Source organism: Chiloscyllium plagiosum, unplaced genomic scaffold (genome assembly GCF_037043375.1).
Source record: "Chiloscyllium plagiosum isolate Xiang-an unplaced genomic scaffold, Cpla_swu_hap1 HiC_scaffold_1, whole genome shotgun sequence".
Lineage (NCBI taxonomy): Eukaryota > Metazoa > Chordata > Chondrichthyes > Orectolobiformes > Hemiscylliidae > Chiloscyllium > Chiloscyllium plagiosum.
Window position 1 is genome coordinate 157,309,259 of NW_028270139.1, and position 18,742 is coordinate 157,328,000.

An 18,742-nucleotide genomic window follows, 5' to 3' on the forward strand; every position below is an offset into this window, starting at 1 on the left:
CCCTCGTTCTCGTAAAACAATATATATTGTAAACCGTTGTGGCTAGAGGGCTGATCCCTGTAGAAACCCAATGTTCACAGGATGGCAACCTGAAGAAAACCACCCCTGTTGCTCATAGAGTCATAGAGATGTACAGACCCTTCGGTCCAACCCGTCCATGCCGAACAGATATCCCAACCCAATCTAGTCCCACCTGCCAGCACCCGGCCCATATCCCCCCAAACCCTTCCTATTCATCTCCCCATCCAAATGCCTCTTAAATGTTGCAATTGTACCAGCCTCCACCACTTCCTCTGGCAACTCATTCCATCCTCCAAGATTAGTTGTGAATTTCACTGTTTGATAATTTTCCCAGATGCACAATGTCCAGTGATACACGAATTCAAACAGCAAAGGCGGTAACAGTGCAGGTTCTCTCTCTCTCTCTCCTGCACTGACCTCACCATGTGCTTCCTTTGTCTCTTCTTCTCCCCTTTTAAAACTGCTGCTGTTTAGACTTTTTTTTCAAAAGTTCCAAAACAATGCAACAGCATATGAAACAGTAACTGCTGTTCCTGGAATACGAGAAATCACCTCCAGCACCTAAAATACCTCAAAAAATCAGCAGCTCTTACAGCCAGAAATTTTTCCCGTTCCTCCATCTTGGATTACCCAGAATCTTGCCCATGCACCAATTCTCTATCCATGCCAATAACCCACCTCCAACACGGTGGGCTCTTACCTTATGACTTAATCTTTTGTCAGGTACAAGTTTCTTTTCATCAAACCATGCTGACTCTTTGGCTAGATTATGATTTTCCATATATGCTGTTATTACTTCCTTAATAATTGATTCCAAAATATTTTCAATAATAGATGTGATGCCAATCTTTGCCTCCCTCTCTTTTGAATAGGCCTGTCACTGACAGTTTTCTAAACCTGTGGTAGTCTCCATAATCCAAGGATCAACACACTCTTGACCGGACCTCCATCTTCCACCCTCTCTAAACTCAAAACCATCCAAATCTCGCACCAAGCCGTCATCGTTTTCCCATGCAGACCCCCAGGATTGAGGATGACCTTCCTCCACCCTGGAGTTATGGATCCTAAGGTGTCGAGTCCCACAAACCCTGCTACAGGCAGATTGGAGGGCTGCTTGCTGAAGTGGGTGGGTGGGATTCCAGGGCTATCACATGCTCCTTCCGCTGTTTGCACTTGGCCTCCATCCAGGCTGTCTGAGCCGCTCAAAGTGGTTCACCCCCTTCCAGTCGGAGCAGTGATTCCCGCCAGTTGCTGGGGATGTTGCATGTTTCCAGGGAAATTTTGAGGATGTCCTTGAGGCACTTCCTCTGCCCTCTTGGTAACCGCTTGTCATAACATAGCTCAGAGTAGACAGCCTGTTGTGTGGGCCTTGTGTCAGGCACATGGTCAACGATGTCTACCCAACACTGCTGTCTGATTGTAATAAGTGCCTTAGGAACATTGGTCAGGGAGAGGTCTCTGACATTGGAGAATCTCTCAAGCCAGTGCCTTTGCAGGATTTTGCATCGTCATCAATGGGAGTGATATTTGTCAAGCCATTTCTGGTGTCTGCTGTACATGGTTTCCATTGCAGATCATGACTTTCTTCCCCAGTAGACCATGCAGCAAGTTTCAGTTCTTTGGCAGATGTCATTGTCATGGGTTCCCTTATTGATCTTAAGTACATTCTTGATCAAGAAACACTGCAATCTTTCACAGAATCACAGAATTATTACAGTGCAGAAAGAGGCCATTCGCTCCATCATGCCTGCACTGGCTCGATTATCCTGTACCGACCTCTACATACCCAAACATCATTGCTATCCAAATAATCATCCAGTGCCCCTCTTGAATGCCTCAGTTGAACCTGTCTTCCCTACATTTCTGCATGGCTCATTCTGTACACTAACTACTTACCAACAGAAAAGTTTTTTTGTCTCACAACACCTTACTTTAGTGAGTTTTGAGAAGATTTGTAGCTCAGGTTGAGGTTGTGTTCATTGGGTATCCGTTCTTTTTGAATATACGTTAAGGTGTGTATAGCTATTCCAACCAGAACTCTATCAACAAACACATTGAGTTAGACCCCATCTACAACCCCCTGAGAAAAGGAACAGGAAATGACATCACCAACCCAAAGAAAGCCAAACACATAAATAGAAAGCAGCAAACATCAGCAGTGCTTTGCCCGGAGGTTCACTGAAGAAGTTATCTAGTAGGGTGACAAAACGTCTGGAAATGAACCTTCTAGCTCAGCGAGCAAACCTACACCCACACCTTACTTTGTTTGCAAATTATGTTAAAGCCATGCCCTCTCCCCTTGTTTCTTTTTTGGGTGAGAAAAAGTTCACCCCATCCAGCTCACTCGTGATTTTGAATACCTCAATCAGATCTCCTCTCAGCCTTCTGTCCCAACTCCTCCTCTTTTAAACTTTAACATTCTCCAACCCCGTGTATTCCCTTCCACTGTCCTGCTCATTCTCCATTTCAGCAATGACCTCCTGTCCCATAGCGCTCCGAGATACCTGTATTCCTCTGATTCTGATGTCCTGCATATCTCTAGTCTCATTTAGTCCGTCATTGAAACTAACTTCCTTTGTGATAATGGCCAGTTCTCCATTTGGTTGATGCTGGTAATAGGTTAATGGACAGTCTGGTACAAAAAATACAGAGGCTGACTCTCCCAGCATTTGGTATCCCAGTGCTCTACTTCTGAGTTTCAGTGTTGCAATTTTCATACGAGTTCTCATTGCTTTTTGTCAGACTGCAATGGCTAGACAATTCAATTTTCTGGCACTGGCCTGAACACGCATTCATTCCTCTCCACTTTAAGGGGAGGCAATAGCCTAATGGTATGATCACTGAACCAATGAAATGTTCTGGGGACCTGGGTCCAAATCCTGCCATCTGGGTCACTAACATCCTTCAGAGAAGAAAGTTGCCATCCTTACCTGGTGTGACTTACACGTGACTCCAGACCCACAGGAATGTAGTTGATTCTTAACTGCCCGATGGGCAATATGTTGAGCCAACCAGAGTCACCCACATCCCGTGAATGAATTTAAAACATTTTAGACAACAGTCCCCCTCTCCTGAACAGCTCAGCAATAGTTTTAAATTAATAATCTTTGTTCTCAATTCCTTATTGAGAAAATTATTTATCTATGACATTGATAATTTTCAACAATTTAACAATTCGGTCAGCTTATACCCCTGGAACCTGCTACATCAACACTTCTCAAACGCTGTCACTATCCCATTTCAAGGCTTCAAAGTTGTCACTAGCACTCAGAGATGTGAGTGGGGAGCCCAAGATTGGGTGGTTGGGGGCAGGGGAGCTGTCTGCACAAGTAGGAGTGCAGCAGTTTGGAGTCACGGTGGGGAGGTGGGGGCTTGGAGGTAATACCCATGGACTAGCTCGAGTCCCAACGAAGGGAGATGGTGACATTTGAATTTAATAAAATTCTGGAACCAAACTACAGACTGCTCCAATGTCAACCGTAGCCAATCGTCAGAAAGCCCAACCTTATTCACCAATTTTATTTAGGGAAGGAAATCTGCCATCTTTACCTGGTCCGGCCTATATGTGACTCCAGACCCACAGCACTGTGGTTGACCCCTTCTGGACAACAAATGCTGGCCCAAGCTGGCGATGTCCACACTCCCATGAACAAATGAAGGAAAATAGTTAGCCAGAGTTCGATGGTGTCCATTGCCCCACTTGGGGTCCTGCACACCCCACCCCTCCACTTTGAGAAGCCCTGTCCAACAGTCATCGGGAAAATAGCCAGAGTTACACGAAATGCCCTCGCAGGGTAATTCCAGGATACTCTGATGGAGTTTGCGTCTGACCCAGCGCAGGATCTGCTGGAATGCAAAACTGGAAACAGGAGGAATGAATCACAGCCACAACTCGAACTGAGATAAAACTTTCAGTTCAATTCAAATTGCCAAAGGCTCACACAGATCAAACCTTCATTTAAAGTTATAGAATACAAGGCAGAGAAGGAGGAGGAGACAGGACAAAGGCACAATGTGGTGTCCTTTAGCTAAATGATGACTGAATTGCTGCATCTCAAACATCAATGATCACAACCTCACCAAGACCTTCTGGACCTGGATGACAAATGGTAATAATTCCAGAACTTTCCTTGACTATGATGCTTCTCCTCGTGGTAGTTTGGAGGCCGGAGCAGGAGAATAATGATGGGGTCAGCAGGAGGGGCAATGCACAATGTTCCCCCATCCCCTTGACCCAATACAATCCAACTCTTCCTTTGAGACAATCTGGCCAGAGCAACAAATGGACATAACTAACTGGGTTGGTAGGGTCAGGCAGTAGGGCTGTCAACTCTGGTTGGGCATCTCCAAGGAGATTTCGTCACATGACCTCCAACCACCTCACCCATCCTGCCGTTAGTCACCTGATCTGTCAACTACCGCCTTCCCCTCCCTAATTATTAGTCCGAGCATGCAACCATTATCCACTAGATGATTGTCAGTCTGTCAAATAACCTCTTTCCTCATTTGGATATGCATGTAAATAAACAAAATCAAATTGAAGAAAGCATCCTTGCAGCTACAACCCTTCTCCCCCGAGTTATTCACAGCACCATTAAACTTTTTCTTACACTGTTCCTGAGGACACCCCTGGATAATTCACCCCCTCCATTTCCCCCCAAAGCTCATCCGGGGCTCTGGGTGGGGTCAATTGAAGATATCAAAGTTGAGGATAGGCAGGTTTTTCCAATAGGTGGAGAGGTAAAGGGTTACGGCATCCAAGGTGGACTCAAAACACAGATTGGCAGCCATCTAAATGCCCAGCAGCGCAGGCCTCTTCCCCTTCCTCTCTCGGAGGGTTTTCAGCATTGTCGGGGAGAGTTTGTGAAAGGGTGGAGGTGGATGGAAATCAAGTGAAGTTGGAGAGTATCGGGAAGAGGGAGCAAACCTGGCTGCAGATAGCACTAGCTCCACCCTTGCCCACCTTTCACTTCCCACTCCCCTCAAAGAAGCTCAAGGAAAATTGAAGGTTAGTGCCTCGTTACTCAGTGAGGGACTTTACATCCTGACACATTCAAGATAGCGCAACAACTCCAGTTCATAACCACTACTCCTATTCTTTACAAATACAGCTCCTGGTTGGGCCAGGGTATCTACTTTCTAGAGCTAGCCTTTACTTAACATCATTAAAATTCTGTCTATCACAGCTCTGTCGGTCAGTCAGTCAGGGAATCGAGGGTTACGACAGGGAAAGAGAGTTGCGGTTGCACAGGACATTGGTTAGGCCACTTTTGGAGTACTGCATGCAATTCTGGTCTCCTTCCTATAGGAAGGATTTTGTGAAAATTGAAAGGGTTTAGAAAAGATTAACAAGGATGTTGCCAGGGCTGGAGGATTTGAGTTGTAGGGAGAGGTTGAATAGGGTGAGGTTATTTTCCCTGGAGCATTGAAGGCTGAGGGTTGACCTTATAGAGGTTTATAAAATCACAAGGAATATGGGGACAGAGTAAATAGGTAAGATCTTTTCCCTGGGGTTGGAGAGTCCAAAGCTAGGGGGCACAGGTTTAAGGTGAGAGGGGAAAGATTTAAAAGGTACCTAAGGGGTAACTTCTTCACCCAGAGGGTGGTGTGTACATGGAATGAGCTGCCAGAAGAAGTGGTGGAGGCTGGTACAATTGCAACCTTGAAAAGGCACCTGGAATTTTGGTGAATTTCTGCAATATATCGTGTAGATGGTATACATTGGGATAAATATCATTGTTCATTCACTGTCGCTGTGTCAAAACCCTGGGTTTGCTTCCTAACAGCACTGAGTGTGCTCAAATGCCCAAGGACTGCAGCTACTCAAGATGGCCACTCACCACCATCTTACCAAAGACTGTTAGGGATGGGGCAATGAATGCCTGCCCTACCAATGATCCCCAACTGCACAAACAAATAAAATCAAACCAAGAGCACAGGGTTAGTAGTGGAGACACCTACTTTTGCTGGGTCACTCCTTGGTAGCTTGGACTACCAGTAAGCCTTCAACCAACAGTAACCTGGGTGAAACACTTCTCATTGTGTTCACTTGAATGAGGCCAGGTTCGATCAACTTTGACCCTTTCCTGACTTCTCTGAAAAATGGGGATTTCCAAGATAGCTGCCACCGAAGGACAGTCAAAGGTCAGAGTTCAATTTTTTATAGATATATATGCATATATGTACACACATGTTGAGTGGACAAGCTGAATGGCAACACAAACCAATTCTGTTTTAACAGGAACATAGTTTATATCCTATCATTCTCTCCTGTCTTGCCAAGTCGTAACAAGGTCAACTTTCTTCATCATGCAAAGTCAGTTCTATTCCTGAGGGTTGGTTCCTTGTGGAGATTGGTGAAGAATCCCTGCTGTTTGCTGGCGCCCCTGCTTTGTCTGGAAGAGGTTTAACATCTCGATTTGCTGACTCATTGCACAGAGTGTCCTGTTCACTCTCTCCGCCTGCGCTAGGCAGGAGGCTTAGTTCCTTGGAAGGAGCTTTCCCACAGACCGGGCTCTCCTTTTCATTTTCTCTCTCTATTTCAACCAAGTCCATTCCGTCCGCGGAGTTGTTTTCTTCCAATTCTGGAATTCCAAGATGCCAGCCTCCCTTTGGAGTCTGGGACTTTTCAGGTTCTGCCCTCTGGTAAGAATCCTCATCTTCGACCTGGCTTGTGACCTTTCCCTGACCTTCACACTGCAGTTCGCCATCTCCACTGGAGCTAGGCCCAAAGTCTGAGGTCTCGGTTTGTTCCTCATCACCTCCCAAAGGCACTGCTGTCCCAGTGGCTTCATTGTCTCCCTGAAGGACTGGTTGTTGATCATGAATCTGTCCCTCCTCCTCGGTCTGCTGAGGAGGTTCAGATGGAGGGGGCGATGGCTTTATGAATTGATGGCACATGGGACACGTTTTTTGGACATACAGCCAGCGCCGGAGACACGATGAATGGTAATAATGTCCGCAAACTGTTACAACAGCAGCCCTCATGCCCTGAGCGGGGAAAAAAAATAATGGAAATGAGACAAACAGCAATCAACATCCAACAATAACCGCCACAAATACGTTAGCCTCCACACCCTGCACCAATGCTCAGTAGCAACAGTGTGTACCATCTACGAGATGCACTTTAGCAACTCACTGAAGATCCTTCGACAGCACCATAAGATCATAACAAATCCTGTACTCACTGGTATGCAAACTAGGGAATGTTTCCAAACAGAAATATTTGTCTCATAATCTTTTGCTACTCAAAGCATGGGCGATGGAACAAAAATGTGGTTCCTATTAACTGGAAGATTACACACACAGTATTACTGTATAAGCTACAGATAACCACTGTTAGAATTTCAAATTTTTTTTTAAGTTAGATTTATAACTATTATCTCGATGGAATGTACTTTCAACCATCTCATCAGCAATGATATAGAGTAGCATTTAAACTTGTTCAGGGCATTTGCTTACATTAGACAGGTACCAGGTTGTTGGACAAGGTAACCAAATCATTTTGAAAGTTACTTGGCGTAATATATTAATTATTTCAAAACTTGCAAACTCTACTATCAAGAAGGGCGAAGGCAGTAGTTGCACGGGAACACTACCAGCTGCAGGTTCCCCTCGGAGCCACTCCCCATCTGACTTGGAAATATATCGCCATTTCTTCAGTGTCACTGGGTCAAACTCCCTGGAATCCCCCCAACTTTGCCCAACAGGAATGTGGGTCAACCTACAGCTCATCACCACCTTCTCAAGTGCAATTAGGGACAGCCCCACGTGTGATTCCCAATCCCCAAGAAAACAAAGAACTCTAGGCGCACCTTCACTGTGATGCTGAGATTGAGAACACAGGAACGTAGGAAACAGGAACAGGAGTGGCCTTCATGGTTGATCATGCAAAACGTCTCTCACACTTGCTCCCCATATCCTTTGATACCTTTAGCCGTAAGAAATATAAGTATGTAAGTTAGCTCACTGAGCTTGAAGGTTTGTTTTCAGACATTTCGTCACCATACTAGGTAACATCATCTGGTGAAGCGCTGGTGGTATGTCCCATCTCTCTATTTATCGGTCTTGGTTTCTTAAGGTAGGTGATGTCATTTCCAGAGACTCTCACTGATGATGTTACCACTAATCATGGTAACGAGATGTCTGAAAACAAACCTTCAAGCTCAGCGAAATAACTTACAGACTTTTCATCAAACTGAGCTATAAATCTTCTCAAAACTCCCTAAGAACTATGTCTAACTCCTTATTGAAAACCTTCAACATTTTGGCCTCAACCATTCTCCACTGTGGAAGATTCCACGGGATCCCCACTCTCTGGGTGAAGACATTTCTCCTGATCCCAGTCTTAAAATGGCTATTCTTTACCTTTAGACCGTGACCCCTGGTTCTGGGGCCCCCCCACCACTGGGAACATATTTTGTGCGCCTAACCCGTCTAGTCCTGTTAGAATCATATAGGTTTCAATGAGATTGCCCCTTGTTCTTTAAAAATCCAGAGAATATAGTCCTAACCAATCCAGTCTCTCTTTATACATCAGTCCTGAGCATTCTCGGAATCAGCTGGAAAGGTTACGTATGAAGATGGTATATTTGGGTTTGAAGTGGACTGTAGGGAAAGTGAAGATGACCTCACCTCAGTTGTTCTGTGATGCCTGTGATCTCCAATCTCCCTCAGTCGCTAACCCTTCCTTTCCATTCCACTTGCTTCTCCTGCCTTTTCTTAGCATTACACCCATCGTTTCCCCACCTCAGTCTCCAGAACTGCTAAAGGATCACTGGGCTGGAAACATGAACTCTATTTCTCTCCATGGTGCTGACTGACCTGCTTAGTTCCTCCACACCTTTGTTTTGAGTTCTGATGTAAGATTGAGTTTCTTCCACCCCAACATTCGTCCCAACCAACATCGCTAAAACAAAAAGGCTTTCCAAACACGATCAACTTGCATGTGGGACCTAGTTATATAACCAGAGAATCCCTGCAATGTGGAAACAAGCTCTTCTACCCAACAAGTCCACACCGGCCCTCTGAAGAATAACCCACCCACCCCCTACCCGATTATCCTATAATTACCTTTAAACAATGGGCAATTTAGCATGACAAATTTGCCTAACCTGCAAATCTTTGTACTGTGGGAGGAAACCCACGCAGACACAGGGAGAATGAGCAAACTACACACAAACAGTCGCCCGAAGCTGGAATCAAACCCGGGTCGCTGGCACTGTAAGGCAGCAGTGCTAACCACTGAGCCACCCTGTCGAACCAGGAAGCATTTTCTTTCATGCTTGTCAACAGGACATGGGTAAAGGACAGTTAAGAGTCAGCCACATTGCTGTAGGTCTGGAGCCGCATGTAGGCCAGACCAGGTAAAGATGGCAGTTTCTTTCCCTAAAAAGACAATAATGAATCAGATGGGTTTTCCAACAATCAACAATGGTTTCCTGGTCATCACTAGACTCTTAATTCCAGATTTTTACTGAATTTAAATTCCACCATCTGCTGTGACAGGTTTCGAATCCAGGTCCTCATTGGGTCTCTGGATTAACAGTCCAAGCCATCGCGCCCTGCCCCCCACATGTTGTTTACATTGCCCTTTTTTTTAAAAAAAAAAGCAAGTTAACTGGCTGTGGATTGTTTTGGCACATGAAGCGACATAAATCACAGAATCCTTACAGTGTGGGAGCATGCCATTCGACCCAACGAGTCCACACCAATACTCCAAAGAGCACCCAGACCCACCCCTTTACTCCATCCCTGTAAGCCTGGATTTCTCATGGCTAATCCACTGAGTCTGCACAGGCCTGGACACTGAGTAACTTAGCATGACCAATCCCCTTAACCTGCACATCTTTGAACTATGGGAGAAAACTCACCCAGACATGGGGAGAATGTTCAAACCCCACACAGACAGTTGCCAGAGGGTGAAATCAAACCCGGGTTCTTGGCACCATGAAGCAACAGTGCTAACCACCCAACGGCAAGTAATCCTGTGTATTGGGTTCCTCAACATCCTATTTGCCCTCACTATCCTACCATTTGCATCGTCTTCCCGAAACCCCACTCCCCAGCCCATTGGAGGTGCAGAGACCTACCTGGTAGCAGATGGCACACACATCAGCGTAGTCAGCAAGCTGTTGTTGGGAGGCGCGGGGCAGAGAGCTGATCTTCCGGGCGGCCTCTCTGCGGAGGACAAAGCTGTTCCAGCCAGCGCGGGCGCGCAGCCAGACGTTGAAGTAAGAGTGCACGACAATGACCGAGGCGCCCATCCAGCTCCATTCCCCGAAGATGGACTCCATCACGCCGTAGGCCACGACGCACACTGCCACAAGGAACTCTAGGACCCGGCACGAGCTGTTGACGTAGTAGATGACGTCCTCCAGGTTCTCGATGGGCTCCCCCCTCAGGTCCTCAGTCACAAACAGCCCGTAGATGAATATAGTCCCAGTAACCTGGAGGAAGGAGTTCCAGTCATAATATGGCATAATCCACCAGTGAGGGGGCAAACGCGGAGAGGGTATGGGGTGGGGGGGGGGGGAAAAGAGAGAAGGGTGTGAGTGGGGGGGGGGGGCTGGAGGGTGCGCGGGGGGGGCTGGAGGGCGTGAGCGGGGGGGTGAAGGGCGTACGCAGGGGGGTGGGGGGGCGTACGCAGGAGGGGTGGGAGGCGGAGGGCGTGAGCGGGAGGGCGGGGTCAGTGGTGGGGGGGAGGGCGCGAGCGGGGGGAGGGAGGGCGCGAGCGGGGTGGGGAGGGCGCGAGCGGGGTGGGGAGGGCGCGAGCGGGGTGGGGAGGGCGCGAGCGGGGTGGGGAGGGCGCGAGCGGGGTGGGGAGGGCGCGAGCGGGGTGGGGAGGGCGCGAGCGGGGTGGGGAGGGCGCGAGCGGGGGGGGGAGGGCGCGAGCGGGGGGGGAGGGGAGGGCGTGAGCAGGGGTGGGGGGGGAGGGCGTGAGCGGGGGGGTGAAGGGCGTACGCAGGGGGGTGGGGGGGCGTACGCAGGAGGGGTGGGAGGCGGAGGGCGTGAGCGGGAGGGCGGGGTCAGTGGTGGGGGGGAGGGCGCGAGCGGGGGGAGGGAGGGCGCGAGCGGGGTGGGGAGGGCGCGAGCGGGGTGGGGAGGGCGCGAGCGGGGTGGGGAGGGCGCGAGCGGGGTGGGGAGGGCGCGAGCGGGGTGGGGAGGGCGCGAACATCACCTCCACATCCAGCCTATCCAGGCCTCTCAGTATTCTCTATGTTTCAATCAGATTCCCCCTCATTCTTCTAAATTCCATCGAGTACAAACCCGGAGTCTTCAAGCACGCCTCATATGACAAGCCCTTCATTCCTGGGATCAGTCTTGTGAGCCTCCTCCAGACCCCATCCAAGGCCAACACATCCTTCCTTAGACAGGGGCTTAACAAGTCACTGAAGGCTCCCATACAGGTACAGTAATCAATGCAGGCAGCACATTGAGGCCAAAACATTGAACATTTTTGAGGAGTTAGATAAGGTTCTTGGAGTAAAGGGATGAAAGAGAGAAAGTGGGAACAGGGTGCTGAGTTGGATGATCAGCCATGATCATACCAAGTGGCAGAACAGCCTCTGAGGACAGAATGGCGTGCTCCTGCTCCTACGTACTCTGTCGCAATGCTTAATATGGTATGTGGGCCTTTATCGCAAGAGGATTCATGTACAGGAGTAGGGATACCTTACTTTAATTGTATAGAGCTTGGTGAGACCATACCTGGCAGGCTATGTACAATTTTGGGGTCTCCCAAAAGCAAAAGGATATTGCTTTTATCTAGCCTGCAGCTGCAGTACTGCACTCTCAGATGCGCTGGTATCCTCCATCTGAAGCATCTCCGGAAGGACGGAGGTCTCGTCAGTTTTGTGAAGCATTTAACTGCCCTTATCCAAGAATTCAGATTTCTCCAAGGAGTGACGCAAGAACAGACTGATGTTTTTTCAGGTTGGACTTTACTGAAGGAGATTTTGGAGATCAGCTAATTTCCACTCGATTTGGAGGGGATGGAGTGGTCACTAAGGACTGTGGATTGAAGAACTTTACTGGTGGATTTTCTTTTCCCACATAGGATTCTTCAAATTCTATTTACTGTAGCGGATTTGTAATTTTGTTGTTATAATCATTGTATGCTGTGTCTTGCTTAAATGCTGGCTGCCAGAGTCTTATAAAAGCTGGTAATGCCATCTTGGTGGTTATCATGAATGATAAAAGGAGGGAATGAGAACGTGTATAGGGTATAAGCAGGCAGGGAAAGAGTTAAGTTTTGAATTTAGTGAAACAAGAGGTTTAGCTGAGCATGACTCAGATCATAAGAACTTACAGCTAACAATGGGGTGCTGGAGGCAAGGGTAATGGGTTAACAAGGTGGCAAAGCATTCATTATGTAAAGCCATTTAACAAGATGAAGTAGCATTCAGTATGTAAGGTCAGTTAACAAGGTGAAAAGTATTAGATTAGACTAGATTCTCTACTGTGTGGAAACAGGCCCTTCGGCCCAACCAGTCCACACCGACCCTCCGAAGAGTAACCCACCCAGACCCATTTCCCTCTGACGAATGCACCTAACACTATGGGCAATTTAGCATGGCCAATTCAGCTGACCCGCACATCTTTGGACTGTGGGAGAAAACCCATGCAGACACGGGGAGAATGTGCAAACTCCACACAGACAGTCGCCAGAGGCTGGAATCCAATCTGGGACCCTGGTGCTGTGAGGCACCAGTGTTAAGCTCTGAGCCACCGCACCGTATTCATTATGTGAAGTCAGTTGTAACAGCAAACAGCTTAACCTTTACTATTGACACTTGCTGATTGTAACGGTCACCCAAATAATATGTATGTTGCCTTATCTGGATGCTCCTCCCTGTATAATGACTATATAGTTCACTGAGAAACTGCTGTTCCAGAGAAGACTATGAACTCATGTCCCTGTGCATATGGGCGATCATTCTCTCCTCCTCCAGGGCCCGGAGTAAAGATGAAGGAGGCAAAACAACTCTGTCTCTGAGCGTTTTGCTTCGACTGAGGGTGGGGGGGGGAATGGAATGACAACCTGAGGGGCAACCTTTTCACACAGACAGTGGCTCGTATGTGGAATAAGCTGCCAGAGGAAGTGGTAGATGCAAGTACAGTTACAACATTTAAAGACTTTTGGACAGGTAGATGAATAAGAAAGGTTGGGAGGGATATGGGCCAAATGCAGACAAATGAAACTAGGTCAGTTTAGGAAATCTAATCAGCATGGATGAGTCGGGCTGAAGGGTCTATTTCCCATGCTAAATGACTATGACTCAGTATAATGGGCAAGCCATTGAGAGCTGGATGGAGGAGAAATTTCTTCACTCAGAGGATGGTGACGTTTTACAATTCGTGACCCCAGAGGCTGATCGAGGCTCAGTCATTGAGTATGTTCAAGAGAAGGATCAATAGATTGAGAATTTAAAGAGTAAGGGGATAGTGTGAGAAAATAGTGCTGAGAGAGATGATCAGCCATGATCTTGCTGAATGTTAGAGCAGCCTCGAGGGGTACAATGGCCTATTCTGCTCCTATTTCCCATATACTCATAGGTGCTTACAGCACAGAAGAGGCCATTCATCCCATCGCGTTTGTGCAGGCCAACAAAAGTCTGACGACACTAACCACATCTTCCAGCTTTTGGCCCATAGCCTTGGAATCACAGAAACCCTACAGTACAGATAGAGGCCACTTAGCCCATCGAGTCTGCACCAACCCTCCAAAGAACAACCTACACCTGTAACCCCACATTTACTGTAGTTAATTCACCTGGACTACACACTACTGGGCAATTTAGCATGGCCCTGGAGGCTATGGCAATGCAAGTGAATATCTAAATGTTACAAGGGTCTTTCGGACAGCAAGTTCTAGACCCCTCCCATCCTTAAAGTGAAAATATTTCTTCACATCTTTCCTTATATCCTACGCTTACTTTAAATCAATGGCCCGTGGTTATTGACCATTCGACGAGTGGAAAAAGTAGCTTCTACTCCACTCTCAATCTCATGCACCTCCATCATCACCCATCTGAACCTTCACTGCTCCAAGGACAACAACCTCAACCTCTCCAATCTTCCCTCAGACTGTTCAGCCCAGGCAGCTTGAGAGGGTAACTTGCCTCTGCACCCTCTCCAGTAGAATCTCATCTTTCCCTATAATGTGGTGACCAGGCCTGCACACTGTACTCCAGTTGTAGCCGAAGCAATGTTTTATACACTTCCAGCACAATCTCCTTGCTGATTCTCTGCCTCGACTAATATCCCAAGAATCCTAACTACCTGCCCTGTTAGCTTCAAGGATCTGTGGATATGCACACCAACATCCCTCTGATCTTCTGTCGTTTCCAGGATCCTACCATTCAATGTAATTTGCTTGTTAGCCTTACCCAAGTGCATCATCTCTCACTTTTCCAGGATGAATTCCATTTGGCTCTGCTTTGCCCACCTGACCAGTCCGTCCATATCCTCCTCGCTGTGTACCACTCTATCAATTTTTATCTCACCCTTTGTTGTACTTCAAATCCAAAATCTACAAACAGCAATGCTCCAACACCAAACCCTGTGGAACTCTACTGGAAACAGCCTTACAGTCACAGAAGCCTCTAGCATCACTCTCTCTACTTCTCAGCCAATTTTGGATCCACTTTTCCTTGGATCCCATGTGCTCTTACTTTCTTGACTAGCCAGCCATGAGGGATGGTGGCTCAGTGGTTAGCACTGCTGCCTCACAACACCAGGGACCAAGGTTCAATTCCAGCCTCAGCTGACTGTTTGTGTGGAGTTTGCATATTCTCCCTGTGTCTACATGTGTTTTGTCTGGTTTCGTCCCACAGTCCAAGGATCCGCAGGTTAAATGAACTGGCCATGCTAATTTATCCCATAGTGTCCAGGGATGTGCAGACTGTGGGGGTTAGCCATGGGAATGCAAGGTTATAGGGATAGGATGGGGGAATGTGTCTGGGTGGGATCGTTAGAGGGGCAGTGTGGACTTGATGGGCCAAAGGCCAGCTTCCACACTGTCAGGATTCAATGATTCATTCATTATTCACACACACAAACACACACACACACACACACACACGCGTGTTAACAGTGTTGTCTACATTGTTCTTGTTAATCAATACAAGACGAGGGCAAAGCGTCTCTGAGACCTGCTGGACCATAGCTATAAGAGATTAATCGTCTCTCATCAACATCATCCTGAACCCATACTCTCTGGAGCTCAGGAGAATGAGAGGGGATCTGATTGGAACACATAAAATTCTCCAGTGTCTGACAGGGTCCATCCAGGGAATCAAAAATGAGGGAGTCACAGTATTTTTTTTTAAATTCACTGATAGGATAATGGCATCAATGGCCGGGCCAGTGTTTATTGCCCATCCTTAACCTAATCTAATCTAATCGTTAAGTGTCAACCGCATTGCTGTGGGTTAAGAATCAAATGTAGGCCAGACCAGCTAAGAATGGCAGTTTCCTTTTCTAAAGGCTATTAGTGAACCAGATGGGTTTTTTTCCGACAATCAACAATTCAAACGCAGCTCCCCAGGACATGACGTGGGTCCCTGGATTAACAGTCCAGCAATAATACCACTAGGCCATCATTTCCCCTTAAAATAAGATGAGGTGAAATTTTTTCACTCATGATTGTGAATCTTTGAAATTTTCCACCCCAGAGATGCTCATTCAGAGCACAGTCCAGGTTTACAGATCTTTGAACAATAAAGGGAATTAAGTGATAGAGGAGTAGTGAGAGAGTAAGGTTGCTCCGTAGATGACCAGAGCTGAAAATGTGTTGCTGGAAAAGCGCAGCAGGTCAGGCAGCATCCAAGGAACAGGAGAATCGACGTTTCGGGCATAAGCCCTTCTCCTGAAGAAGGGCTTATGCCCGAAACGTCGATTCTCCTGTTCCTTGGATGCTGCCTGACCTGCTGCGCTTTTCCAGCAATACATTTTCAGCTCTGATCTCCAGCATCTGCAGTCCTCACTTTCTCCCCGTAGATGACCAGCACAAGGGGCCAAATGACCTCCCCTGTACACATTGCACAATATGCCATCACATCAGTGGCTTCTATCTCCATCTATTTGATATAATTTGTTTTAACATTTGTCTAACACTACATTGTTACCACATCTATCCATCGAGTTTGTGTATACATTGTTACCGTTCAATACTCATTGATCTTTCACAGTGAATACAACAGTTACCAGATAAAGCTCTCACTGCCTTAGCTTGACATCACTACTGTCGAATCTAATAATGCTTCACATTCCCATGCCTAACCCACATGACCCACATCTTCGCTCATGATAATTCCTTACCATCAAAACATTCCGAGGGAAGGTATAGCACAGGATCAGATACAGAGAAACGATCACTCTATACTGTCGCAGCAAACACTCAAGGTTATGTACAGAATGAGTTATAAACAGAGTAAAGCTCCCTCCATTCTAACAACATCCCAGATACCACCGTCACCATCTTTGGTCCTCTTCCACTGACAAGACACAAATGGCAGTGCACTGACATACAGTCGGGGCACAGCTGCTCTGGGAACCCTCAATGGTGACTTTGGATGCCATGAGGTCTTGTGGCATCAGATTAAACATAGGCAAGGAAACCTCCTGCTGATTAACATGTCAATCCCTTTGGCCAACAAATCAATCTTCCTCCATTATGAAATGCACTTAGAGGAAGCACTGAGGTAGGCAAGGACACAAAATGCACTCTGAGTGGGGGATTTCAATGTTCACCACCCCCAGACTAGGGCAGTATGGTGGTTCAGTAGTTAGCACTACTGCCTCACAATGCTAGGGGACTGGCTTCAATTCCACCTCAGGAGTAGAGCTTGCACATTCTCCCCATGTCTGGATGCTCCGTTTTCCTCCTACAGTCCAAAGATGTGAAGGTTAGGTGAATTGGCCATGGGAAATTGCCCATAGTGTTCAGGGATGTGTAAGTTAGGTGCGTTAGTCAGGGGTATACATAGGGTAGGAGAAATGGGTCTGGGTGGGTTACTCTTTAGAGGATTGGTATGGACTTGTTGGACTGAAGGGCCTGTTTCACAGTGTAGGAATTCTATGAAAAGTGGCTCGGCAACAGCACTACTGATCGAGCTGGTCGGGTCCTAAACGACATAGCTGCTTGACTGGGTCTGCGGCAGGTGGTGAGGGGACCAACAAGAGGGAAAATCATATCAGACCTCATCCTTACCGATCTGCCAGCTGCAAATACATCTGTCCATCGCAGCATCGCAAAGAGAGACCACCGCACAGTCCTTGTGAAGACAAGGTCCCATCTTTACATTGGTAGTACTTTATATCATGTTGTGTGGCACTATCACAGTATTGAGCAGGACAGACTTTAAACTGATTTAGCAACTCAAAACTGGGCATCCACGAGACAGTGTGGACAATTAGCAACAGCAGATTCATACTCCAGCACAATCTACAGCCTCACAGCTTGGCATATCTCTCACTCTACTATTGCCAGCGAATGAGCAGATCTAGCCTATCTTAATGAAGAGTGCAGGAGGGAATGCCAGGACCAGCAGCAAAATGAGGAGTCAAGCTGATGCAGCTGCAACACAGGACTACTTGTGTGTCATCAGCACAAGCAGCAAGTGATAGAGCTCAGCGATTGCACTGCCAACGGAGCAGATCTGAGATCTGCAATTTTGCCACATTCAGTTGTGAATGGTGGTGGGCAATTGAACTCACTGATGGAGGTAGCTCCACATATATCTCCACTATCAATGTTGGAGGAGCCCAGCACATTAGTGCAAAAGATAAGGCTGAAACAACTGCAACAATCTTCAGTTACAAGTACAGAGTGGATGATCCATCTTGTCCTACTCTGAAGGTCCTCAGAATCACTGATCCCAGCCTTCAGTTAATTCAATTCGCTCCAATATAATGTCAAGAAACGGCTAAAGGCACTGGATACTGCAAAAGCTGTGTGCCCTGTCAATAATCAGCAATAGTACTGCTACATCCCTAGCCAAGCTGTTTCAGTACTGCTATAATACTGGTATTAGAGAATCCCTACAGGCCATTTGGCCCAATAAGTCCACACTGACCCTCCGAAGAGTCTCTCACCCAGAATCATTCCCCTACCCTATTCCTCTGTTTCTCCTGACTAGCGCACCTAACCTACATATTACTGTACACAATAGGCACTTTAGCATGGTCAATTCATCTAACCTACACAACTTTGGATTGTGGGAGAAAACTGGAGCACCCGGAGGAAACCCACACAGACACGGGGAGAATGTGCAAACTCCACACAGACAGTCACCTGAGGTTGGAATTGAACCCGGGTCTCTGGTATAGTGAGGCAGCAGTGCTAACCACTGAGCCTCTGTATCACCCGACACAACAGTATGGTAAATTGCCCAGATATGTACACAAAAAGCAGAACAAATCTAATCTAGCCAATTACTGTCCCATCAGCCTGCTCCAGTCATCAGTAAAGTGATGGAAGGTGTCTTCAACAGTGCTAACAAACAGCTCAGCAATAACCTGCTCAGTGACACCCAATTTGGGTTCCGCCAGGGCCACTCAGCTCCTGACCTCATCACAGCCTTGGTTCAAACACGGACAAAAGAGCTGAATTCCAGAGGAGAGGGGAGAATGACTGTACTTGACATCAAGGCTGCTTTTGATCCGGTGTGGCATCAAGGAATCCAAGCAAAACTCAAACAGAATCAGGAGAACTTTC

At 47.2% G+C, this 18,742-nt stretch overlaps 1 protein-coding gene across 2 annotated transcripts in view; it reads right to left on the bottom strand.

Moving 5' to 3' along the window:
- Positions 1 to 6,166: 6,166 nt before the first annotated feature.
- LOC122551799 (RING finger protein 145-like) overlaps positions 6,167 to 18,742 on the bottom strand; it is a 38,698-nt gene continuing 26,122 nt past the window's right edge. For both annotated transcript variants that reach the window (XM_087991780.1, XM_087991776.1), the window contains exons 9-10: positions 10,113 to 10,469; positions 6,167 to 7,011 (exon numbers count right to left, since the gene is read on the bottom strand). In XM_087991780.1, the coding sequence (XP_087847906.1) occupies positions 6,316 to 7,011; positions 10,113 to 10,469 (1,053 nt within the window). In that variant the 3' untranslated portion in view covers positions 6,167 to 6,315. The remainder of the gene's footprint in view (positions 7,012 to 10,112; positions 10,470 to 18,742) is intronic.